The 27,759-nt window shown below is 41.0% G+C and overlaps 1 protein-coding gene and 1 long non-coding RNA gene across 8 annotated transcripts in view; both read left to right on the forward strand.

The window, feature by feature from the left end:
- The window catches only part of srgap2 (SLIT-ROBO Rho GTPase activating protein 2), a 182,245-nt gene that overhangs the window by 43,069 nt on the left and 111,417 nt on the right, over positions 1-27,759 (forward strand). For 2 of the 7 annotated variants that reach the window (XM_069941876.1, XM_069941883.1), the window contains exon 1: positions 23,605-23,704. The exons of the other annotated variants lie outside the window; for them this stretch is intronic. In XM_069941876.1, the coding sequence (XP_069797977.1) occupies positions 23,620-23,704 (85 nt within the window). In that variant the 5' untranslated portion in view covers positions 23,605-23,619. Of the gene's footprint in view, positions 1-23,604; positions 23,705-27,759 lie in introns of those variants that run through there. 7 annotated transcript variants of the gene reach the window in all.
- On the forward strand, positions 1,494-6,432 carry LOC138765114 (uncharacterized). The gene is made up of 2 exons (XR_011358482.1): positions 1,494-1,657; positions 5,829-6,432. It is a non-coding gene; the product is annotated as an uncharacterized lncRNA (long non-coding RNA).

The following is a 27,759-nucleotide window of genomic DNA, read 5'->3' on the forward strand; positions in this document are numbered from 1 at the left end:
TATCTTGAATGAATAATCAATATTTGCCACCTGCCAATCCTATGGTACCACTCCTGTAGCCACAGGAGATGCGAAGATTATCATTAGTGCCCCAGCAATTTCTTCCTGTAGTTATCTGGGGTATAATCAGTCTTTCCTGTCCAAATGTTTGTCAGAACCTCCAAAGCTACCTCTTTTTCCCTCCCCTGGTGAACACTGAAGCATAGTTAAGGATCTCCTCTGGCTCTAGGTACAGGATTGCCCCTTAATCCCTGAGTGTTCCCACCCTACTCCCACCCTCGTCATCCTTTTCTTCACTTGAGTCTAGAAGGCTTTGAGGTTTTCCTTAATCCTACTTGTCAAGGCCTTCTCTTGTCCTATTCTAGTTCTACTAAGTCCCTTCTTAAGTTCCTTCCTGATGACCCTGACTGATTCTTTTTTACTTTCTAAACCTTGTGTTTGCTTCCTCCTTCCTCTTGACAAACTGTTCCACTGCTCTTGGCAACCATGATTTCTTTACCCTACCATCTTTTCTGTGGCCAACAGCACAAAGAAACTCACCAACTTACTTCCTCATCTGACACGTGGTGTGAATTTTGGTGGCCAAAATAGCACTGACGGTTTAATGAGTTTTAATTGTTTTAGGACACTACAGCACTTAATAGCCTGAATACGACTGAGATTGATCTCGGAAGCTAAGCAGGTTCAGGACTGTTCAGTACTTGGAGCAGAGTCCGACTAGAAATACCAGGTGCTGTAGGTTTCTATGAGGGGGGCTGGACAATGTGATGACTCTTTGTCTGCCTTGCAGCAGACAAAAGTTAAAGAATTTCTTGCATGTTACATTCTAAATGTAGTATTATGTGACAATAATGGAACCTTTACCTTTTGGGGTGGATTGGGGCCCGAATTAAGATCGTCATAAGCACATATTTTGTTTTAAATTTACCTGTTTTCAGTCAGAGAAAATCAATCAGTTAGAACACAAGATGCAATCCCAGCTTCTACCATTATGTGAATGTGTGGAACTGCTTTTTTTTTTGCCTTATCACCAGAAATGTAGAGTCGTACACAGTGGAAACAAGCCTTTCGGCCAATGCTGACCAGAATACCCTACCTGCACAGGTCCCACCTGCCTACATTTGACCCACATCCCTATTCTAACCGTGTATCCATCCAAATATTTCTTAAATGTTGCAGCTGTACTGCCTCAACTACCTCCTCCACCAGCTTGTTCCATACACCCTCTTGGTGCAAAAAAGAAACAAAAAAAATCACCCTTTAGGTTCCTATTAAATCTCACCCCCTCACTTATGTCCTCTGGTTCTCTACTTCCCTACTCTGGGCAAAATATTCTGATCATTCACCAAATGTCTTGAAAACTAGGGCAGGACACCAACCCCGTCTTGTCTGATGAGGCAGGACATATCTCACAATATCTTGCAGCTGTCACAATAGCTTATGATTTTTGTTAATGGCTTTTCTGCTCTGAAACGCAGACTAATATTGCATGAACGTAGTGTTTAATGAATTCCAGGAGCGAGAGCATGAAATAAGATTACCAGTGCAACCATTTGTATCACTCAAAAGATTTCCAAGCCACCTGAGCTCTGCATTAATATTCATGGCCAAAGAAAATGCTGCGCAACAATGTGAGAGATTTGTAACTGTTAGTAAGGTATGCTTTCCCGATTTTTCCCACTACAGGCGACTGCTGTATTGCATCTGTTTGAATGAGGGGAATTCACCTATGGCCATCCAGACATTTGAGATGTGGAATAAAATTTGCTATGTGGAAAAGTAGTGAATGAATCAATGCAGAATTAATTTTTTCACCTTTCCTTTCTTGACACGTGCAGCTTTGCGATACAGAAAGTCCCAATGCAGCCGGTTTACTCGGCGTGTAAAACTTCTCCCCTGTAATCCAGGAGTTGCTGGTTCTTCTGTGGAATCAAAATCAAATGTTCTGAAATCACACAGTTTGTTTCAAGTTTCGACAGTAGGCTCACTCCAGGGCGAGGGATTGGATCCTTGTGGTGCTTAAACCCTCTTATCTGCCTCCAGCTGCACATTATCGTACTGTGCATTTCCAGAATATTCCAAGTGCACGACTGATGTCCAGATTTCACTGCTCATCAATCTGACATCTCTTGATTAGTTCAGTAATCCGATAGTTATTCAATCTCCAGTTCATTAGGCAGGAAAAGGCCCTTCTGTGATGCTCACAAAATGTGGTCTCAATGCTCTGGGGTTTGTTCAACTTGACACTAATGAGATGCTAAATTGCTATTTAATCAGGGATATCTCTTCCACTTTGTCAATGGCTTAATGTATTTGAAGAATACTTGATTAATTCAGTTTATGGTTAAATTATCCCCAAATCAATTGGTAAAGCCCAAAATCAATTTGTGCAGTGTAGAATGTCCAAAACATCTTTTGGAAAGAAATGGCAAAAAAAAACCCAGAAAATGTACATCAATCAGTGGAAGCTGAGGGTTCAGACAAAGCTTGCAAACCTGCTGAGAAATAAGAGACCCTTTAATAGGACCAGTGAAGTGGAGAGAATGGAGAAATACATCTTAAAAACTGACAGATAAGAATCATAAATAGAAATGGAAAAACTTGGGAAATTTACCTTTCGATTTGTTTTTCTGTTGGGTCGGGTGAAAGTATGTAGTTCCAACATCTCAAGTCTCTCCTCCTGTATGTAGTTGCATACCTGGTATTGTTCTTTTAAATTGATGGTGTGAATGTGTATGGGCTGAATATATTTTTGTAATGGAACATCCAAGCCAGGACAGAGTACCGACCAATAGCCTAACCAATGCGGTGGGCTATAAATTTATTATTTCATCCTACTTGTGCACTCCAGTGAATAAAATCCAAGTTGCTGTTTTTTGTTTCATCATGCTTTCTGAGCCTCTGTGTAAGTCTCCCAGTTTATTGGCCTTCTTCAACGTCACTGAAGCTCAATCCTTGGGAGCAGGATGTAGTCGAACAGACATTAAGATGTGGAAGCTTTATTTTATAAACGTCTAGAGTGGCAAGTGTAACAGAGAGCCCGATTGCTTGATTCAGAATCCGACAATTGCACTGAAATGTTTTGATGTCCTGGTTCAGGAAGAACTTGAAATGAAAAGAATGGGTTTGTGTGATCCTAATGAGATAATTAATTCACAACAGTCATCAGTGTTCTTTATGATGAGAAGAGTTGCCTTTGTTGCTTTGTTCTTTGAACTGACAGAACCTGTTATTGCTATTTCGAAGTCTCTTTTTAAGCAAGGGTGCAATTTTGTGACAAATTGTCACATATAATGGTAGACCAGCAATGGAAATTATACAGAGCCTTTTCCTTTATGAATGAATTTATTTACTTGACCTGTGTTTGATTTGGTGGGCATATGGTGCTGTTTGGAACTCTCCACCCTTCTTTGTCTGCCACTTTTGCTTGAAGACAGGTAACCTGTTGTGCTGGTGCCTGCCCCTCTTCCAAGATTTAGAATTTAGACCTACAGCACAGTAACAGGCCATTTGGCCCACAAGTCCATGCCATCCAATTTACACCTGATTAACCTACATCCCCAGTATATTTCAAACGGGTGGGAGGAAACCTAGGGGAAAACCCATGCAAACATGTGGAGAGCATACCAACTCATTACAGACAGTGCAGGATACGAATCCAGGTCCCGATCAATAGCGCTGTCGAGGCATTGCACTAACCGTGTCGCCCTTAACATTATTGAAGATGTGATCACTTCTTCAATTCTAGTTATTTTGCTGCTGAGATTTTAGTGCCATGGGATAGATCAACTCGTAACTTAGAAGATATTTGATAATATTTAAAAGAATCTAATCCATTATGGAGGAAAAAGCATAAATGTGTAACATCCGTGTCTGAGAAGGGCCCAAATTCACAAGTAACAGCAAGGGTTGAACTGCCACATCCTGTAGTAATAAATCAATGCCTTTCGTTTACACTATTTAAGGTATATTTATTAGTCAATTATTGTGAAAAATTATGGGTGGAGAGGCAGCCAATTTACATCTCTGTTCACACCCTTTATTTACTTAAAAAAAATAATTGCTTTTTCATTGATGCTCAAAGGGAGTTTCTGTTTTGGGCCCCAGTTTCTCACCCTTACTACCTCCACCTTATTTAGCCAAAGTTTATGCTACTTTTTTTAAAGTGTGTTCAAATGACACTCAGCATTTAAAGCCTTTTGAGGGAGGGGTTCAGGATTCCACCAATGTTATTGTGAAAACTCATTTTAATTTCATTAAAAAAAAACAGGCTAATTCTAATTCTGTGTTAACTTTTGTAGGAACTTTATTCCATAAGACGATAACGCATAGGAGTAGAAATAGGCTATTCAGGCCATCAAGTCTGCCCTTCCACTTAATCATTTTCCCACTCAGATCCACTGCCTGCCTTCTCCCCATAACCTCTGATGCTCTGACTGATTAAGAACCTATCAATCTCTGACAAATACACCAAATGGCCTGGCCTCCACTACTGCCTGTGGCAACAAATTCCACAGGTCTACCACCCTCTGGCTGAAGAAATTCTCAGCGGACGACCTTCAATCCTGAAATTCCTACACATATCTGTTCTAAGCGAACGCCCTTCAAATTCCATTCCCTAACTCCATCATATCTGTTCATATCATGAGAAGTTCTGCACCAGAGCTTCTGTGAATTCTTCCTTTCTCCTTCATCATGCTTTTCCCTCTGTTACAGTTAATGGGACTCACGTGAATGATTGACCTGCTCAGATTGGTTTAATCAGCCACCCCCCCTGAACCCATGTAGCTGGACTGGAAGCAAGTCATTCTCGATCCTGAGGGATTGTCTGAGAAGAAAGTTTTGTTAACTACAGATTTTTTTTTAAAATCCCTAAAAGTTTGTTACTGTGATTGTTGAATAAAAACCACACCTCGTTGTTAATCTATTACAGTAGTTCTCAACCTTTTTCTTTCCACTCACACGTCACCTTAAGTCATCCCTTACTAATCACAGAGAACCTATGGCGTAGGATGGCGTAATATGGTTAGAAAACGATAGCTTTAGGTGGGATGCCGGGGGGGGGGGGGGGGGGTGGGAATGTTTGAACCACTGATTTAATAGATTTTCCTTCCTCAAAGCTTCCCCCACCATGAAATAAAGGGTTATCATTCTTAATCTCATTGTTATTTTATTGGTTAAATCTTTCTGATGGTAATATATGTCCTGCTCAAAACCTTGAGGTAAAAGTTTTTTCAAAGAACTGTAGTCATCCCTTAAAAGAGAGAAGAATTCTCTATATACAAAAGAATCACTGTTTCAACCCTTCCCTCCGTGGCTTCCCCTTATTTTGTTCTGGTTGAATCACTCTTCCATATGTTTCCCCTCCCCCATCACTCCAGGCAGGAAAGATTCATTGATTCATTCCAGATGTTTGCACTCTCTCTCTCCCATTTGTTGGACGCCAGGGTAACAGCATCTGTGGTATTTGTGAAGCAAAATAGATAAATTCACTGACAAGAACTTCTGGCCAAAACATGCTCACACACACACACACACACTCATGAGTGTAGAGAAGGGTTCTTAAGCGCATGCATTCAACAATCAATTGGTATTTTAATGAAAAGCAGATGTGATCAGCAGCCAGGAATTGCAATCAAAGTACAGAGGCTGCCAATTCTCAGCTGTTCATAAAAATCAAGTCAGGGTGGAATTGAGAATTCCAACTCACCCCAGGGTATAACGAAAGACCTAGAGAGTGGGCATGTTCCTGTTTTGTATTACCATTCTGTTCTTTTAAATTTAACTCCTCAAAACCAATATGTAAACTCTCTTTCTTGTGCCATCAGGGAAAAGGAGCTACAACTATAAAACAGTCCCCAGTGCAATTAAAAACCCTGGTATCTGGAATTTGAGCAACTAACAGCCTCAAGCATCTGGCAAGAAAAATGAGTAAAATTAAAAATAAATACTGAAAATAAATAAATAAGAATAAATAACATAATCGGTAAAAGAGATGCAAGTTTAAAATTGTAAAAGTAGATGTTCTCTGAAGTTGCACACAAACCTTTGGTGAAGATGGGAGCAAATATTCAGCCAGCGGAGGGCTTTGTTTGAATAAAGTTGTGTGAAACAGCAATGATGTCGCCCAGGATGAAGAGCTGGTTGATACAGCTTGCTGTTTGGGGTGATTCTCTTATAGATTCTCCTTATCTCTGCTTAGTAAGTGTCAAGAGTCTTTATCTGTAAACTTGGGGGAAGTGGGGAGGGAGGGTGGAATTATCTCATGGACTAGTAGGGCCGAACTGGCCTGTTCTGTTCTGTTATATGGTTATATGGTTATTGTTCATCTTTAGCGTGGCTCTGTGGAGGGGGAGGAACCTGCAGATGCAGCAACGGTTAAATGTTTCAAAAGAATGTGACTGCAAGTAAAATAAAATGATTTAACAGTTATGTATTCATGCAAGTGAAGTATGTTCAATGTAAGTACAGTATAGTATTTTTGTATTTTAAACTGTTTATTCTTAATACAGTTGTATTAGTTAGGCAATGTAAGAATATGTCTCAAGCAATCAGAAAATACACTTCTCTGGGATCTACCAATCCCTGTAGGTGCTGGATACTAGGGATTTTACCCTATATCCATTAAGAAATCTGGAAAAATCTACTTTTAGCTAGCAAATGCTAAGAATCTGGAACTCTTGGCCACATGGAATAGTTAAAGGTTGGATGGTTTTTAGGGGAATCTGAAATTGAGAGAGGAATGGAAGGATATGCAGATTTGGGTAAAAAGGAGGGCAGAGAGAGCTTGTGACAGAGTAGTGCAGTTGGTAATGCTGTCATCTTACAGCTGCAGGGACCTTTCTCTTGACCTCTATTGCTGTCTGTCAAGTTTGCAAGTTCTTCCTGCGACAGCAGGAGTCCTCTTATACTTCCTTCTCCTACATGCTGGTTGGCAGGTTAATTAGCGACTGTAAAATTATGTTGGTCGTATGTAGGTGGGGGAGAGGAACAAATGTTCTGGCAGAGTTGGTGGGAAATGGATTGATGGGATCACTTTCAGAACCAGAATAGATTTGGTGGGCCAAATCGCCTCAAAAAAATAACATGAACAGAATGGTCAAATGGCCTGTGCTTGTATAAATTCTACATAAATATGGATCTGTTATTTGTTCAGTGTACAGTTGCAGGGGTATTCATTTATAATCTGCAAAATGCTACAAATATTGTCAGGCAAATACAATACATTTATAGATCTGATTTATACAGATGCTCACAAGGTATAATGCACAGATTTTTAAAATCTAAATCAGCTCTCCTCCTAAATACAGCATCTGACATTACATCCATTCTCTTTTGGAAAAAGTGGAAATTGGAAATAAAAACATAAAAAAGGCCAAACAGAATCTATGGAGGACAAAGCAAATTCAATATTTCATTTTGATAATAGATCATGGGACCTGAGAAAAGACCATTGACCTGACACTTTGATTCTTGTTTTGCTTGTTTTGATTCATACACTTCAGTACCATATTAGTTGCTCAGTTAAGCAAAAATCCCATAAGGAAAGATTGTGCTTTGGAGTTTACAGCAATGAGACCCATGATTTATTCCATCTTGCCCATCAATCTTGATCTATCAATATGCTTGCATATAGAATTTATACCATCAAGGTGCTTTTCAATTGTTTAGTGCTGAAAAAAAGTCAATTTATTTTTCTTGAGTAGAACATGGAGCCCATAAATCCTGAAGTCAGTTACTCGTTTGCCCTAATACAATTCCGTGCCACATCTCAATGGAAAAACATAATCCTTATGCATTTATATATCTGGAGTATTATTGCAGAGGGACATTGTTCTATTTTCCTATAGTTCTGACCTTTCATCCTACCAGCCTTTGAACCCAGCACATTAACTCAGTTAATAGAATTAATTGAATCGTTTAATTTACATTAAATCACAACTCTGTCATTCCTGCCAGCTGCAGCACGATTCCACCACCAGTTGCATCTTTCCCTCCCCACCCCTTTCTGCTCCACAGGGACCATTCTCTCCATGATTGTCCAGTTTACTCATCATCCCTCCCATCTGCCTGACCCCCATCGCCTGGAACTTGCCCTGTAACCATCCAGGGACCTAAACAGCTCTTCCTGATCAGATGATGATTTACAAACATCTCTTCCAACCTCACCTGCTGCATTCAGACAAATTGCAATGTCTGCAGTCTTGTGCCTTCATTGGACCATGTAATCTGGCAAGCAGTTAAACAGGAAAGTCTGCAGATGCTGTGATTGTAATGCAATGCACAAAAGTGCCTGAAAAACTCAGCAGGTCACACAGCATCTATAGGAAGTAGCCAACATTTTGGGCTTGAACCCTTTGTCTAGATATGAGCAAAAAGCAGTTAGAATAAAAAGGTGGAGGAGGTGAGGAGAGGAGGGAGGAAGGAGCAAAAGAGGAGTGCAGGCCGGCCCATAAGAGGTTATAGATGTACATGGGTGGGAAGGGAGAAGAAGAAAAAAGATGAGAAGTAATGGGGGAGGGAGTAATTTTCTAAATGGAGTAGGAAGGAAAGGGGGTGGGAAGCTGGACTCAAGGTAGGGGTTTAACAGAAGCTGGGGAAGTTGATGTTAATGCCATCTGGTTGGAGAGAATGCAGGCAACCATTTTTGAGGACTCTGGGGACAAAGCGGTATTCACAATGCAGCATTGGATGATCCATTTTGTTAAATAACAATGAGGAAGTGTATAGGAGGGAGATAGATCAGCTAGTTGATGTCAACCAAGAACCTTGCACTCAATGTTAGCAAAACCAAGGAGATGATTGTGGACTTCAGGAGAAAGTCAGGGGAACATGAACCAGTCATCTTTGAGGGCTCAGCATTGGAGAGGGTCAAGAACTTCAAATTTCTTCAAATTCATCTCCAAGGATCTGTCCTGGAGCCTCCATGTCAATGCAATTACGAAGAAAATATGTCAGCAACTATACTTAATGAGGTGTTTGAGGAGATTCGGTATGTCTCCTAAGACTCTCGAAAACTTCTACAGGTGTGCAATGGAGAGCATTCTGGCTGGTTGCATCACTGTCTGGTACAGAAGTGCCAACACTCAGGACAAGAAAAATAATTCAGAGGGTTGTTAACTTGACCTGCGACATTCACAGGCACCAGACCTCATCGAGGACATCTATAAGAGGCGGTGTCTTAAGAAAACAGCCTCTATCCTCTAGGACCCCCTACCACCCAGGCCATGTCCTCTTCACTCTGATACCATCAGGGAAAAAGGTACAGGAGCCTAAAGATGAGCGCTCAGATGAGCACAAGGACAGCTTCTTCCCCGCTGCCATCAGATTCCTAAATGAACAATGAACCAAAGACACTGCCTCACTTTGACTTTTCGTGCACTATTTTTATTTATTTTTGTAAGGTGGTTTTATATGAATGAATGTGTTGCTACTACTGCAAAACAGCAAATTTTGTGACTTTTTTATGACAATAAAATTCTGATTCTCAATTGTATTTTATCCTTTAGGCCTAACATCACACTCTCTACTATTCTACAGTGACCACCTCTCCCCATTCCCCTTTCTTCATGTTGCTCTCCCTAACCTCCAGACCATCTATCCATCAATCTGTCCTGATATTGCTGATTTTATTTTCCTCTCCTCATAATAAACTCCTGTGGATCACATTCATCAAGAAGAATTTCAATGAAGAACAGCAGCAAAGTTTTAAGCTCACATCCATGCAATGCCAAGTTATTTTTGCCAGTAGTTGTGGGCCTTAGGTATAGTCAAAGTTTGCAGCCCGTGAAGACAAGGAACCAATATTGTTTGGCACCCTGCTGCCATGCCCATCTTGCACATGCCATTGGAATAGACTGGACTTTCTTGACCTCAGGTTCGCATTTCTGCCCTCTATGTGTCTTTGAGATTCTAAATGTGTACACCTACAGTTGATGGATGCAATGGCGTTCTCGAGAAAGGGAGAAAACAATTCTTCAAGGGTGGGTAAAAAGGTAGAATCGATAATTATGAAAATAGTAATGGGGTTCTTGGATAATAATGCAGTTATTCTGTTATCTGGAATTAAAGCAACCGGGATCCTCCAGCAACCTGCAAAAAAAAAATCACGGTAAAGCAACAGGTGAAAAATGTGCGTGTTTAAAATTGGCACCCCAGCAGTCAATTCGCCAAACACGCAACACACAAATCTCAAGAAATTGGAAAATTCACTTATCCGGGATCTACCAATCCTATAGGTCCGGATACCGGGGGTGGGGGTCTGCAATAGCAGATTTGCATCAGCATAGAATTGGGAAAGGGAAATTGACATCAGAAACATTTTGAGCTCTAACAAGCAGAACAGCTATGGGTAAGCCAATTTTTGTAGATTTTTGGATTTTCAGAAGTCTTTTGATAATATGTCGCAGCAGAGAGTATGAAACAAAATTTGAAAATATGGGATGTCGGAATAATGTTTTGGATTGAGGATTGGTTAGCAGACAGAAAATGAAGGGATGGAATAAACAGGCTGTTTTGGTTGATGGCTTGAGACCGCTGGTGTGCTTCAGAGATGAGAACTAAAGCCTTGGCAGTTTGCAACATGTATTAATGATTTTAGATGTTTCTAAGCCTGCCGCGAGTACAGAACCAGGTGGTGTTGTCGGCTGTAAAGAGTATGTCAAAGAATTTGAGGAGATTTCTTTCCACTAACATACCACTTTAAATATTCCCTATACCATAGGTGCTCTATGATTAGTAAGGGATTAATTAAAGTTTGGTGGGCAGCAACCTCCTTTGAAGAAGACCGCAGAGCCCACCTCACTGACAAAAGGCAAAGGAGGAAAAACCCAACACCCAACCCCAACCAACCAATTTTCCCTTGCAACCGCTGCAATCGTGTCTGCCTGTCCCGCATCGGACTTGTCAGCCACAAACGAGCCTGCAGCTGACGTGGACTTTTTACCCCCTCCATAAATCTTCGTCCGCGAAGCCAAGCCAAAGGAATTAAGGTGGTATGTGAGTGGGAAGGGAAGGTTGAGAATCACTGCTGTAGACCCAATTGTTACTGAAATATTTGGCAAGAACACGGGACATAAAATATACAGTATAGCCCCTCTCCCCGTATCCGGCAGCTATGGCAATTGGTAGATGCCGGATAAGTGAATATCAGTTGCTGAAATTGCATGTGATAACGAACTGACCCCTAGGGGCGACAATTTTAAACTTTCGTATTTTTTTACCTATTTATTTTCTGCAGTTTTTTTGCCGGTTGCTTAATGCTGTTGATTGATTGAATTCTGGATAATGGGGATTTAATCTATCATTTGAAAAAGTGTGATGTCATTGACATTGTTAGAAAAAAACTGAGACATTTTTTAAAAATGTTGAGAGATTGAAAGTTGTTGATGTTCAGATACATCTTGATGTCCTTGTATAGCATGCAGGTACACAAAGCAATTTAAATGGCAAATTAATCTCGCAAGAGAAATATTCGGCCTTGGTCAGACAGCATCTGGAAAATTGAATTTAGGTCTGGTCTCCTAATCAAAGAAAGGATTTACTCGCAATAGATGGAACACAGGAAAGTGATACCTGGGATGGCAGGTTTCTCACATTGGAAGACAAGGCCTATGCCTGCTGGCAAACTGGATTTCGACTGGATCTCGAGAGAATTTGTAGGAATGCTTATGAGATGATATGTTGATGGGCCTTTGAGGGGATTGGCTGTATTGGAATGGGTGTTGTGTACTGCACCAGCGGTGATAGGAGATCTTAGCGTAAAGGAACCATTAGGGGGCAGTGGTCACAATATGATTGAGTTCAATGTGAGCTATCACAAGGAGAAACTAAAAATGTGGAATAAAGAGAAGTACAGTGGCATGAGAGAGGAACTGGCCAAAGGGCGCAGGGCAACAGTGAATGGAGTTTCTGTGAGACATGAGGAAGGTGCAGGATAAATACATATCAAAAAAAAGCAAGTATTTGAATGGAAAATTGACACAACTGGCTGACAAGGGAAGTCAAAGCCGATTTTTAAAAAAAAGAGAGGGCATACAAGGAAGCAAAAAGTAGTGGGAAGATACAGGATTGAGAAATTTTTAAAAGACACAAGAGGCAACTTTTTTAAAAAAACTCATAGAGGGAAAAGATGAAGTAAGAAAGCAGCCTAGCAAATATTATCAAACAAGATGCAAAAAGCTTCTTAAAGTATATAAAGAATAAAAAGCAGTCAGAGTAGATCTTGGACCACTAATAATGGGAGATAAGGAGATGGCAGAGGAGCTAAATGAATATTTTGCTTCAGTCTTCACTGTGGAAGACAAGGGAGAAGGTGCTCAAAGAGCTGAATATCTAAGAGTAGATAAGTCTCCTAGACCAGGTGGATTTCATCTTCAGTGTTGCATTGGTAATGGTCTTTCAGGAATCAGTAGATCTGGTGTACTGGAAAATCACAAATGTCACCTCCCTTCCCTCCAGCACTTTGGGATTCTTTCACTTGGAGGACTGCAACTGTTTAAGAAAGTGCCAAACCATTGCCCTCTTGAAAAATTAATCAATACTCAAATCACCAAAATGCATGCTAGAATACACCATTTATCTATTTGGAAGCTTGCACTGAATTCACAGAAAATTGCATTTAAGCTGTACACACTGACATATTTGCAGATTTATATATCTTTGCTGAGTTTAACTTTCCTGAGTGGCATGGTTAGTAGTTTGCTCAACGCTGTTACAGCAGCAGTGACTGGGGCTCAAATCCGTTGCTGTCTGTAAGGAGTTTGTACCCTCTCCCCATGTCTGCATCAGTTTCATCTGAGTGCTCCAGTTTCCTCCCATCTTTCAAAACAAACCGGGTGGTACGGGTTTGAGAGCTGATAGGACCTGTAACCATTCTGGATGACTAAATTAAAAATTTCAAGTGAAAAAAAATCAAATGTGAACTATACATTTGAGAAAATATTGAAATTACACTCTTTCTCTTCCCATTTTAATTTTTGTTTTGCCTCTCTCCCTTTCTCATCATTTAATGATTTCCCTATTGTTTCCCATTGAAATGCAGATTATGAGATTTTACACTCCCATTCTTTCCAATCTGAACCCTACATTGGTTCTCTCCACCCCTAATCAGGTAGTTTCACTTCCTTCCATCTGCACAACCTGAATTATTAGAGCAGCTAACTGCATTTCGTTATAAAGTAATGGTCACAAGGCCTATTGCAATCTGGGAAAACATACAGACATTCAGCATGGTAACAGGCCATTCCAGCCCACGAGTCCGTTCCGGCCAATTTATATCCCATTAACCTACACCTCCCGGTATGTTTTTGAACGGTAGGAGGAAACCGGAGCCCCCGGAGAAATCCCAAATAGACACTATCTTGGAGACCACATCTAACAGTTCCACCCCATCATCTCTGCAAAAGTAATGAAGTTGGTCAAAAGCAATATTCCTTTAGTAAATGCTTTCTGAGTAGCCCAAGTTGTTCTCATCTCTCCAAATGTTAAATTAGGCTGCTGCTCAGACTTTTTCCTGAAAATATGTCTATCACTAACATTAGACTTACCAATTATTATTCATTTATCCTTTTTATTTAAAAAAGGCACAAATATCATATTATCTGTCTTCCAATTCTTCTACATTATGCCTGGAGCCAAGGAGGATTGTAAAACAAACCGTAACCAGTGCAATTTCATCCATTGCTTTCAATAAAGGCTGACAATACAAATTATTTGGAATAGAAGATCTAATATGTCACTTCTCCGGGTTTCTCATTTCAATTATTCTCAAGGTCAATGCCTGCATCTTACCCTTCTATGAAGAGAGGCAAAAAAAATAATTTAAAATGCACTCATCTTCCAACTCCAGACTAAAACTGCTGTTTAAGTCTTTATACAATCAACATTTTCCTGCAAGACCATAAGAGATAGGAATAGAACAAGGCTACTCAGCCCATCGAGTCAGCCCTGCCTTTCAATCATGAACTGATCAATTTTCCCACTCAGCCTCCCTGTCTTAATGCCCTGGCTAATCAAGATCCTATCAATCTCTCACCTAAATGCACCCAATGACTTGGCCTCCCACAACCATCTTTGGCAACAAATTCCACAGATTCACCTCCCTCTGACTAAAGAAATGTCTCTACATCTCTGTTCTAAGTGGACACCCTTCAATCCTGAAGTAGTGCCCATGTTGTCCCTTATGATTTCTATAATTCTTAAGGGCTTCCTTGAGTTCACTGGCCAATATCCCTTTGGTGCTTATTTTTCAGCTGATTTGCCTCCCCTTAAAAGTTGCAAAAGGTTTTAAACTGTGTGGAATACGAAAGGTCAATTTACTTAATTGAGCTTGATGTCAAAGACTCATGCATGATCACCTTATTGCACACTGAATGCAGTGCTTAAGTGGGGCTCTAGTTTGCATTAAAGAAAACCTGTGCACAAATAAGTCCAGGGTTCATATCTACAAATTGCTGTGTAAATTTTGCTTTGTCAGTACGATAAAACCTTGTTTAAACAGGCAGATTTTACCCCAGTTCCACCATTCCATCCTCCCCAACGTCGGAGAGATTATGATAGATGAGTCTTAGTCCTTGGATAGCTGTTGTAGAAGCTTTTATCTCATAATTATTACTTGGCAAAGAATGTTGTGTCCTTTTATTTATTTAGGTTTGGTGCTGGCCTCAGCTGTTTAGGGAAAATTATGATTTGGACTTGGCAGGATATCAATTCTTTTAATTACTGCTGGCTTTGGACATGGCAGATTTTGTGGAAAAAAAACGTAATCTGTGCAAGAAGAAGCATTTATCCCATGACTGGCACAAATTCAAATGATAATTTTCCTGGATTAGTCGCCAAAGAGTGTATACATTAGTGGAAGTCTTGTTGTTAATAGGAGTTAAGATTGAGTAATTATAATTTTTTGTAGATACAGAACTTTGTCCACATTCTGAAAAATGAATGAATAAACACTGACAAGGGAAGAATTTATTTCCTTTCCTATATTATCCCTGAGAAAGTGGAGAACTCTTTGGAAACACCTGAAAACATGCAGTCCTCTTCATGAAGATACTCTCACAAATTTGGGTGGCACGGTTAGTGTAACGGTTACCACAATACTGTTCCAGCGCCAGCGAATGGTATTTGAATCCGGCACTGTCTGTAAGGAGTTTGCTTGATCTCCCCATGTCAGTGTGAATTTCCTCTGGCTACTCTGGTTTCCTCCCACCCTTCAAAATACACCGAGGTTGTGGGTCATTTGGGTGTAATTGGGTGGCACAGGCTCATGGGCCAAAAGGGCCAGTTACCTCGCTGCATGCCTAAATTTAAATCCTTTTAGTTTAGGGAATTACAGCCGTTTGAACTGGCAACAATGAAGCAAAAGCAAATCAGGATGCTGGGTGACTTGGAGGAGAGTCTGTGGTTGGTGACCTTTGATCATCTGCCACCCTAGTTCTCCTTAATGGTAAAAGTTGCGAGCTTGGGAGATGGTGTCATAGGAGCCTAAACAAATAGTTGTTGTAAATAATATGAACTACTACCATGATATACAGTGAAGAAGGCAATGAAAGTTTCAAGTAGTTGACAACATGACAACTTATTTTGTCCTTGGTAGCATCAAGGTTTTCCAGAGTTATTGGAGCTACTCTCCATGCAGGTGTTCATGACTTGTCCACTGGAGATGTTGGAAAGGTTTTAGGATGTCCGGAGATGTGGCACTTGCTGCAAGGTACTCTGGCTCTGAGTGACAAGTATAAGAGCTGTTGCTATTTAGGATCAGGTTTGCTGACCAGATATCAGCCACCCTGACAGTTTGCCACTGTATAATTGGATGATTTGACAACAAAAGGCTTGGTGGGAGTGCAGAGTCACTTCAAATATTTCAGGAATATAAAATGGAACATCTACTTCATAGAAATTCTAAATTGCTGAATATCTGTCTTGCTTTCTTGATATTACTATATCATTCCAACTCAATTCATTCATGCAGGCAGCTTTCTTTTTCATTTGACTCTTAGAAATATTAAGTTGATGTCTGTATATATTCGTGCAATAGTCAAGTTTTTTGAACTAATTTTTCAGATCAAATTTGGGGGTGAGGTCAACTTTTACACGGGTCATACTTTTGACCGCAGTAAGTACCTGCATCATTCAAGACCTCAGGAGTTCTGATGAGTGGTGTCTAGGACCTACGAGAGTCTGTGGCCAGGGTGTCGGGAGCTCTGGTGAGCGGGCAGTCTGGGCAAGGGTCCGGAGACTGGGTGTTGGGCGTCCAGGGCACAAATCTGCAGATGGGTCGTCAGGAGCTTGGATGGGTGGGCAGTCGGGGCCAAAAATAAGCCAGTCGACTTTTACACGGGTCATACGGAAAACACGCAATTTTGGGTCAAAGAGGGGGGTGGACCTTTACACAGGATTGACTATTACATGAATATATACAGTATTTTAACCAGGTTTCTAAATGGGAGGGATGTTTGGGGTGGGTTGGAAAAATACGACAACTTTTCATTATTTGACCCCAGTTTTTCGACCCCATTCCAAGACCAGCTGTCATGTGCAGATATTCTCCTGTAGCATAGTAACTTTTAATATTTTTAGACAGATGCTGAATCTACACATGGGCAGTGCCCTAACAGTAGGCACTTCTAACTGGGCTCTTGCTACATGAGTGAAAGGAAAGGCTCTGAAGGAGCTTTTAGGCTTTTTGAAAAGCAGTTGCCAAGGAAGGGGCATGCTTTTGTATTATGTTCAATCAACAACTAAAAAAAATGTCTTTACCTTTTGTCCATGTGTGGGAATGCACACATACTCATTTGTTATATACTTTGTCTCTCTGACAAGGAGCCTTTACAATCAGGACAAGTAAAGAAATGGGCAAGAATGATAAGAATGTCAGCTATTTCCCTGTTAGTCTTATTGGTTCAAGTTTGAGTGTTGTGAATGGCTAATGAAATTGACGGTCTTGCCAATGAGCTGTCCCATTTACTTCAAGGAAACAGACGCAAATTTTCTTTATGAATAAAACTGAAGATATTAAAAGGGAATTCTCAGGTTTTCCTCGAAGTTGTCTGGTAACAGGTGGGCAAGATTTGATTTCCAACCATGGAGTGTTGAATGTGGAATGGTGGGTTATTGAAAGAAATGGCTGTTGACTGTTAAGAATCAGATCTGTGACTGGAGCCAGAGTAGAAAGATTTGACTTTTCTCCCCAACATTGCTAATCCCTTTTGATGGAATCTTTCCAATTTAATGGAGACTGTGAGAACTTCAGATATCCGTTAAGAGGAGGAAAGATTAAAACAAGAGGACATGAGTTAAGAATTAAGGGGCAGAGGTTTAGAGGTAACATGAGGGGGAACTTCTTTACTCAGAGAGTGGTAGCTGTGTGGAATCATCTTCCAGGAGAAATAGTGGCGGCAGAGTCAATTGTATTATTTAAGAAAAGGTTGGACAGGTATATGGATGAGAAGAAGATGGAGGGTTATGGGCATTGTGCAGGGAGGTGGGACTAGAAAGGGGTGTTTGGTTCGGTGCGGACTAGAAGGGCCTAATGGCCTGTTTCCGTGCTGTAATTGTTATGTTATATTTATGTTATCTGGACAGTTTTGAGATGAATAGCGTACAGTGCAAAGCTTCCTTTATTTTTAGCCCCATCCATAACTCAGGGCAGGTATATCATAGATGAGAAACAGGCAAGAACTTCATGGCATTCTTTGTCACTGGTCAAGTACAAAGATATAGCATGCAAAGATATAGCCTTCACCACTCTACAGAATGTGTTTCAATTTCCGCCCCCCCCCCCCACCCCCAAGAACGTGCTTCACTATAAAATGGTAGAACTTTACATTGGTGAACGAAATTATCAGGGATATAGACCAGTAAATGCAAGCAGGCTCTTTCCACTTAGATTAGGCTTTAGGGTGAAAGGTTTAGGGGGATCATTAGGGGGAACTTTTTCACTCAGAGAGTAGTGGGAGTGTGGAATGAGTTGCCATCTGGCATGGTAAATGCGGGCTAACTCTTTTAAAGTTTTAAAAATAAGTTGGGTAGATATATGGATGGGAGAGGTCTGGAGGGTTATGGAATGGGTGCAGGTCAGTGGGACTAGCAGAATGATTTTTGGGGGGGGCACAGACTAGAAAGGCCGATTGACCTGTTTTCTGTGCTGTAGTGTTCTATGGTTCTAACAGTGATAATCTGGTTGGGGTGTTAAAATAATGCCAGGAATGGATCTTTCTGGGAAGCTTGATGGCTAGACCTTGCCAATTAAGGAGGGCTCTCTGTCTGTCATTTCATTTTACCCTTGCAAGTAAGGAACCATTTTGATTGGTTGGGTCACTTTTACTCAGTACTTTCAGTTCTTTGGACTGTCAGACTATGTTAAGTTTGAGGTCTTGACTAATTTAAATGAGGGGATTTCCCCCATTAAAAAGGAAGCTGTTTGCAGCCCTGTGTGTCATACCTTTTTGGTGCCAACATCTCCATTCCCATCCCAGCATCCATTTGCTACCCAGCAAGCCTCACCCAAAGACGAACCCTGCTCTGAAAACTGATGCACGCTGAAAGAAGGTTTTAACTTGTACACTCAACTTCCGATGTCCAACACATTCTGCTCTCTGAGACAGAACAGTCTGCTCTACAGATGGTCCCAATGGATGAGAGGATGGAAAAAATCCAGGAATGTGAAATAAATTACTAACCACAATCCAGTGATGCATGGAATGTTGACTGATCTCACCCCATAAGGAAAATAACTTTTTTTGTGTGTCCAGTAATTATAAACCACACCTCATGAATGCTTAACACCATCCTACAATTTGTTTTGGAGCACAGCTTATAGTTTGGACATTACCTACTTGAGCCAAGTAGTATCAACAAGATGTCCCAGAGTCCAGCCTATTGCCAGCAACTGCCACTTTTTGCATTGGCCTTGGCATCTGTGGCCAGGAAAATATAAGTGAATGTTTCTGCTCTTGCTTCCTGCCTAATATTGTGGTCATGAATGGAGTTGAACTGAGAGTAAGGTCAGGGTCTATTATGCGGACTGTGCTTTATTTAGAAAAGAGACCTTACTTTGCAATTATGCATTCTCAATAATGCTTAAATGCGAACAGCTGCCTGTCATAGTATGTGTCATTGTTTGGGATCATCTTGCAGATCCAACAGAACAGAAATCTCAGCTTGAGCCTGAATCAGTCAAACTCAGCCATGATGGCTGAAGATCTGCTTGAGTTCAAAATTAAAGCCCACTCCTGACCAGAAAACAAAAAGGAGCAGCCCAGTTGGCGTGGTAGTTAGTGCAACACCCTTACAGCGCCAGTGATCGGGACCGGACCTGGGTTGAATCTCATGCTGTCTGCAAGGAGTTTTTAACATTCTCCCTGTGTCTGTGAGTTTTCCGGTTTCCTCCTACCCTTCAAAAATGTACCCAAATGTAGATTAATGGCGTGTTGTGATGGATTATATCATATTTTATATTGTATATAGATATGTCTTTGAAGGAGATGGATTATGGGGTAGTGTAGATAAACACAAACACTTCACAAAACAGATCTCATTTAAAATGTATGAGCTTTGCTCAAACCAGACTGTCCGGGCCCAGTGCCTTTGTAAAGACCATAAAAATGGCTTTGCTAAAGGTTTTCATAAGGAGGTGCAAATAGAAGAACCCGAGCTCAAGAGACTTCATAAGTTGGTGTTAATTGGACTGATGCTGTGTAAATGGATTATTGTTTTGAAAGCAAAAAATGAATCAGTTTAGAAGGTTGGGTCCAGTACCACAATCTATCTGGTTGCAGTTTGCTGTTCTAAGAAGGTCAGGTGGTTTTGCAAGCAGAGAGAGAGAGAGAGAGAGAGAGAGAACTGGTTTCTGCAGTCATGACAAGCTGGCAGCTTGTTTAAACCCCATTTTGAAGACAGGCTGTAAGTTCTGAGTTCAGCCTGTTGAAAACCTGTGTGGTCCATACAAGAGGAAGTGGCTGGTTAGAGTGTTTCACTTGAAACAAGGGAAACAAAAGGAACTCTGTGGTGACCTGCAGAAGAAGATGTTATCATTTGAAAAACCCTGATGGGGTAAGTTTCTTTGGCAAGACACTGAAGTGACTGATGGAAGTAAATCAGTTTGTGTGTCCAATGAGCAATGAATCTCTCTCTGAAACCCTCAAGAACCTTCCTGAGTGGAAACCATTTAAGCACCAGAGCTTGGTGAAAATTCATAAATTTTGAATTCTGTGCACAATATAAGAATTGCCTGATACCAGTGAACTTGGAGGAGTGAGAAGTGAGATTAGACTGTGAATCAAATAACTTTTCTGAACTTGTGCACATTACATACATGTGCCTTAGTTAGAAGAGGGTTAAGATAGTTTAAATTAAGTTAATAGGAATAAATTAACATTTGATCCTGTTTTTATGTTCAAAGAAAATTAAAATCAACTTTTGTTTAACTAACCATTTGTCTTGGTGAATTTCTATTGCTGCTGGGTTTTGCGGTCCTCTGGGCCCGTAACATTGTAAATTGGATGGCATGGACTTGTAGGGCTGAATTGGCCTAATTTCAGTGCTGTATATCTAAATTTTAAAAGAAGAATTTAACATTAAAAAGTTATATTTAAAGGCCAAGTTCCATTGATAGCTACATTTCACCTGAGGGTTCTCTGTTGGGCCTGGTTTGGTTGTAAAGCTCCATTTGTGGTCAAATAACTTGCAGCCACAGGAAGGATAAGCCATCAAGAAAAGCTGCCATCCGTGTATTCAGATCTCACCACAAGGTTAGAGTTTAAAGGAGGAGATGAGTTCATCTGTCTTTCTGCGCTTGACATAGTAGCTCTATTGCAGAATTATGGATGTATAATCCATTAACTATTAGGCTATGTGTTCATTCAAGATTATTTTATTGTCATGTAGTAAGACAGAAAATGTGATATTTAATCTATTGTAAGACAGACAAAGATTCACTATCAGCAAAAATTGCCCAGCACCCCTTACAATCAGAGAAGGAGAAACAAAAGAGATTCCTGCCAGAGTCAATGAATGTCCGTGGCTTCACCTCCAGTGCTACTCCAGCTTCTACAGCCACACAGCCATCCTTCATCCAAACCGTCAGCAATCCGAGCTCCAGATTTTGTTCGGGTGCCTGCCGACATTTCATCATACCTTGGATGAAGGGCTCAAGCCTGAAACGTTGGCGATGTATCTTTATCTCTGTTATATAAAGGGCACAGTTTGACCTGCTGAGTTTCTCCCACCATTTTTACTCCAGCTAAGCAACCCCTTTTCAGTGCCAGCGATCGGGACCAGGGTTCAAATCCCACGCAGTCTGTAAGGAGTTTGTACCTTCTCCCTGTGTCTGTGTGGGTTTTCCCTGGGGGCTCCGGTTTCCTCCCACTGTTCAAAATGTACTAGAGGTGAAGGTAAATTGGGTGGCAAAGGCTCATGGGCCGAAATGGCCTGTTACTGAGCTGTATGTCTAAATTTAAAGTAGATTGGGGGATGAACAGGAAACCTTTAAGCTCCACCTCATTGGTGTAGTTTATCTATGTTCCCCAGTTTCACATAGTTCCACGGATGAAGCAATTTAATGTTGATTTTAACATGCTCATTGCCATATGGGTAATTGAATGAACTGTGGGACAAATGGTCAGTTTTGATTATGAACTCGGATGATTATGAATCAACTGCACTCAAGGTTATTGCCTGAATGAAGTTCAGCAAGAGACTGGAACAAATGTACACATTCTTCAGGGTTCAGATGCATTCAGTTTGGCGATAACCATTTGCAGAGCAATAAAATTAACGTAGCCTAAGTATTTTTGCATTATTTGTTTTCCTTTTCAACTTCTCCCCAAAGAAGGTACAACATTCTGGGCCACATTCATACAATCTTCATCTATTATCTGATGATATCTATCTTTTGTCAAAAAAAAATGTCAGAACGTCTGGAGCTGCCCTAAAGGCAGACCCAGGAGAGCTTAGACACAACTCTGCTCTGAAGGGTTCAACCACCTAGACCTAATGCTGATGTGTACAGGCTTTAAATTGACTGTTAAAGAAGCTGACAGTATTTTATTTCAAAATTCTGCAATAGCAGGGTCTGTGCCTGAGATGGCAGCACCTCAAGGTAATGCAGACTCTGGGAGGCAGAGGACTGGTGCAAGGCCAGAAACGGAGGGAATATCCCCTGCTGAAAAGGAGAAGCAGAAGAGACAACCCTACAGGGCAGTCATCACGACGGTGGACCAGTGAGGGGCTCAGCAGCTGAGGCTGCTGGAGACTGGCTCATGGGAACTATGTGTTGGAGCTTGGATTTGAGAGGGTGCTGAAGTCAAAAAGGGCCTCAGGTGCCAAAGGCTTCCTATTTGTTTTGGAGATTCAGATCTGGAGCTTGGATTGCTGATGGATCGAACTAGAGTCTGTTCAGCCGCAGAGACTGCGGCAGCGCTGGAGGCGAATCCATGGACACCCAGTGACTCTGAAGAGACTCTCTCTTGTTTCACTTCCTCCCATACTGCAAGGGGCACTGGACGACATTAATGGCAACTCTGTCTGCCTTGCAGCAGACAGAAGGCAATTTTGTGTAATATTACATGGAAAAAAAAGGAATCTTAAAGCAGCAGTTCTCAGTTACTTGTTTCAATATTAATTGCTTACCAAAGTACAAACGGATGTTACACTATGAATGTGAAAATAGCTTGAAAATAAATGTTTATATATTTTTCATTGTGACTAAAGTTTATTTTGAAAATTTTTTAAAAAGTTGCTAAGGGACTTGCAGGAAATGAAAGTGCAAGTGTCCCCCAATTCTACAGTCATTACAGAAAGCATGATCCAAGGGGAAAGCATAACACCTCAACTTCACTTCACCCTCACTTATGCAGATAAAAGGATTTGCCAAATCTCTTGCTCTTTTTTTATTTTAGAATTGATTAATAACCTCTCTAAATTAATGTCAACACCTTTCTATATTCCACAGACAGTTAATTCTTCAGTATTGGAGCAAAGTTTTTCCAGCTTCCAGTCCATACATGCATATCTACTCGCCCTAGACACAGTCCCTCTTGTATGCCCATGCATATTAAGCACTAAGTGCTTTTTTTTAATATAAAAATAAACCATCTTGCAGGAAGGCAATTTAATTGATTTGTACAACATCCAGACCTGCCACTCTCTTCACCACCCTCCTGAGAACCAATTTAATCCATTTACTTAGCTTCCAATCAGCATTTCGTTTAAAATTATTCCAACTGGAATCCATGAAAAACACAGTATTTTCTTTTGGAAAGCTGATCACCTAACTCTCCACTGATCCTTGTACCAGATGATTTGGAACTGTAACTGCAGTTAGATAACAGACTGAGTGCTGTGTAAAACCAATGAGAATCCCTTCAATTTCCTTGCTTTCCCACCCTCTTTCCATTACAAAGAGTAGGGAAACTGCAGCCAGCTTGTAATTGAAATGGATCAGAAATGGTTAGTGTAAATTGCAGCATGTCTGGGTAGAACATCCATGGCTCACTGAAGTAAATGGGAGGCCTGTCGCACTGCTTTGAGTTCTGAAAAGGCGAGCTTGAATCCCACATCAACATCTTTTTTCAGCACTTGGATTCAGAACTGCTTGGAAAACCATCAACTCAGTGAAAGATGCACTTTGGTCTGCCCGAACCCCGTTGGTCTTTCAGCTCGGTGAGGGAATGCTGCCGGCTGACCCATTCCAGGCTGCAGGAGGGTATGTGCTAAGGGATGCACTGAGGCTTGGTGCACCCAACGAGAGTGCTGTGGGGAAGGATCGCAGTCTAGAGCCCTCCTATTTCTGGGCATTACAGGGCAACGACCGAGGAAAATCCCCTCAAACCACAGAGTGGGGAGAAGCACAGTGATGGTAGTGGCGTAAAAAGAATCAAATTAGAAGTGCACATTGACAGGGATGTATGAATATGAAACTAAGGGTGGGAACAGACTTTGAATGGTTTTCCTTTTATAAATTATTTATAGCGAATAAAGTCTATTTTTGGTTGAATTTAAAAAATGGATTCTTCATTTCTTATGGTCACATGTGCCCTTGATATTTAATCCTGACCTCCTCACCTGGACACCACACCAATCTCTTTCTTCACTGTTTCTCATTCTGACAACCATCATTAAAATCTATGTTGTCCCATTCAGGGCAACTGATCACCATCTCTCTCAACATAGAGAGAGCAGATGGTTCAAAAACTCCATGGATTCCTTCCATACTGCAAACGTAATGACTCTCCATACTACCTCACAAAACTCTGCATGGCACGGTTAGCTCAACGCTGTTACAGTGCCAGCAACTGGGGTTTGAATCTGGCACTGTCTGTAAGGAGTTTGTATGTTCTCCCTGTGTCTTTGTGGGTTTCCTCGCACCATTCAATATGTACTGGGGGTGTACGTCAAATGGGTGTAATTAGCTCATTGGCCGAAAGGGCCACTTTCTGTGCTCTATGTCTAAATGCTGAAAGCAAGAAAGAGTAGATTACAATGGTTGATACAAAATAATCTGAACATTTATTATAAGATCATAAGACATTGGAGCAGAAATTGGCTGTTCAGCCCATTTAGTCTGCCCCACCATTTAATGAGCTGATCCATTTTCCACTCAGCCCCACTCCCTGGCCTTCTTCCCATAACCTTTGATGCCCTGGCTAATCAAGAACCTATCCATCTTTGTCCTAAATACACCCAATGACCTGGCCTTCACGATGGCCTCTGGCAACAATTCCACAGATTTGCCAACCTCTGGCTGAACAAATTCCTACGCATTTCATTTCTAGCCAGATGTCCTTCGATCCTGAAGTTGTGTCTTCTTGTCCTAGACTCTCCCACCATGGGAAACAACCTTTCTACATCCACTCTGTCTGCTTGCTAAACTCGTTTAGCTCCATTTTAAATAATGGCTTAAATATTTTCATGCAGCCAAGTGGATCTGCTAATTGTATGGGTACCAACCAATTCTTTTTCCGATAGGTTCCTTAAATGCTCATTTCAATTGTTCCAAAGGGATAATCACATTTTTGTCAATGAAAAGTATCAAAGCCTTGTTTAAGCCAGATTCCAGCAGTTGGGGTGGATGATGATCAGTGGCCCTTAGTTTCCAGTTAGAATCCCTTCAATTTCCTTGTTTCCTTTGTAGTACAGATATTCTTGGTTAATATCCAAGAGCTCTTGGACAGCCAAGGAACTGGATCAGTGGCAATCTGAATGCAGAGATCTTTCAGTTTACCCATTAATTGTCAGATTTCATCTATGGATTTCATGTTTTTATATTTTTGAGATCTGTTTTCTGTGGTATTTCTAATGTCTTGTACAAGCCTCCTTTTGGCCTCAGATCACACTCTTAATGTGTTCTTGGAGAGCAGAGTGTGATTAATATCAGCCATGTGGTAAAAGGATTTTTGTGACAATCCAGTGTCTCCCAATTGCTCCATTTCACTCTTCTCATTTTATTATTGAAGTGAGTTGTAGTTATTTTGGCTTACTAAAATCTAAAATACCAAACTTGCATCAAAGATGCAAGATTACATATTCAAAGTGTTAAATGGCCTCATTTGTAGCTAGTTTTTATTAGAAATATTGTCTGTGTATCTGGTTAGGGGTATTCTCTATAGAGTTCATTTCAGGTTTATCGAGTGCACTGATTATCACTGTTATTGGTTCCCTTTGCATTGAATTAAAAATCCTTGATCATTGTTTCTTTGAAGTCTCATCCTTCCTCTCACCTTGATTTTCAATTGGTCTGCAGATCTCCTGTCCATTCATGGATAAATCCATGGACACTTCTCAGTAGAATAGCACTACATTCACTTCTCTTTCCAACTTAAAAAAAAAGCCATTGATCAAAGCTCATCTGTATCACCAGTCTTTTGGCCATCATATAACCATATAACCATTTATGGAGCGGAAACAGGCCACATTGGCCTTTCGAGTCCGCACCGGTTCACTGATTTTGTGTGCCCTCTTCGGGCATTGGTGATTTTAAGTGTAGTGTATCTTTGAGAATTTTAACATCTATCCATAGGTTCTCTGTGCTTTGGATGTGAAATCTCATATTAAAACATTCAAAAACATTGGCTGTGTGGGAGAAGCCAGTGAGTGGCCGTGGACAATAGCTTCTCAGACTGGAGGCCTGTGACTAGTGGTGTGCTACAGGGATCGGTGCTGGGACCAGCGTAGCTTGTCATCTAGATCCACAGTCTGGACAACAATGTGGTGATTGGATCAGCAAGTTTGCAGACAATACTCAGATCAGAAGCGTTGTGGACAGCAAGGAAGGTTTTCATTGCAGAGGGGTCTGGATCAGCTGGAATGAACAGCAGATGGAATTTAACATGAACAACTGTGAGGTGTTGCGTTTTGAAGGACAAACCATGAAAAGACGGTGAACGGTCGGGCACTGAGGAGTGCGGTAGAACAGAGGGAACTGGGAAAGTGCTGTCACAGGTGGATAGAGTTCCTTCCAGGTTCATTCCAAAACCCCTATTCCCCCTACTTTCCAGGCCAGTTCCCAAATTAAAGATACCATTAAAATGTAGGTTCTTTTACTGATTCACAAATAAGGACAGTGATTTTCAACTTGCCATAGGTTAGTAAGGGATTACTAAAGGTGGTATGTGAGTAGAAAAATAAGGGTTGAGGACCACTGATTCAGGACAAAGACAGTGCTGACAAACAAAATGATAAGTTCATGTTTTTGATGCAATTAGGCAAAAACTGGATGTTGAACTCTTGGAGTTTGCTGATCTCGGTTCGTTTTTGAGACAGACTGCCGGAACACACTGTGATTGTCACCTATGCCTTTGACAATGTGTCATTTGACCTTTCTGAACATTGAGATTGTTATAGATGAGAGGAGACTGCGAAACTGGGAGAAGATTTGACCCCTTTGGTCTTATTTCATTCTGAAAATCGACACTGATTTTGCAGCATTTTCAATTTCCAATTTTGGCTTGTTGGCTCTGCTTTTCTTCTTCTGGAGTAATCTTGGCCCTCTAGGCAGGTCCAACTGTTAACAGCACATGTCTATATGCCAGAAGGAGACCACCCGCAAATTGGAGGAACAATTTCCTGTCTGGGCACATTTCAACCGGATGGCATTAATATTAACCTCCAGTTTCCATCAAATCACCCCCCCCCATCTCCCTCTCTCCCCAGTTCTCCTTTCTCTTTCTCTCTCTCTTTCCCTCTCTCTTCCCTTTTCCCTCTATCTCCTTTCACAGAGCCATGATTAGTTCTCTCCACTCTGTGGGTCTGGACTCCTCACTTTGCCATTCTTCATTCTTAATTCTGATGCCTGCCTGTTCTTTGCTTATACCTTTGCTCAGGCCTGAAACATCAGTAACTTTACCTCCTATGGTCACTAGGAAACCGGCTGAATTCCTCCAGCATTTCTGCGTGTTTTTACCACAATCACAGTGCCTACGGACTTTTGTGTTTCATTCTATTAACAGCAGATGACACAGAACCTGCTCACATTTATCTGTTTGCACTCTCACTATCACAGACATTCCCATTGTTCTGCATGGGCTTATGCCACCTTTTCTCCCAGAAAGCTAACTTGTAGGCCTGAAATATTGACTCTGCACCCTTTCACAAATGGTGCCTGAGCTGAGTTTTTCTCGCACTTTCTGCTTATAATTCAGATTTCTAATATTTGTACTTTAATTTTTTTAATTTAAATTTAGACATGCAGCACGGTGACAGGCCCTTCCGATCCAGGAGCCCCTGCCACCCAAATACCCCAATTAACCTATGACCCCAGTA

Source organism: Narcine bancroftii, chromosome 5, assembly GCF_036971445.1.
Source record: "Narcine bancroftii isolate sNarBan1 chromosome 5, sNarBan1.hap1, whole genome shotgun sequence".
NCBI lineage: Eukaryota > Metazoa > Chordata > Chondrichthyes > Torpediniformes > Narcinidae > Narcine > Narcine bancroftii.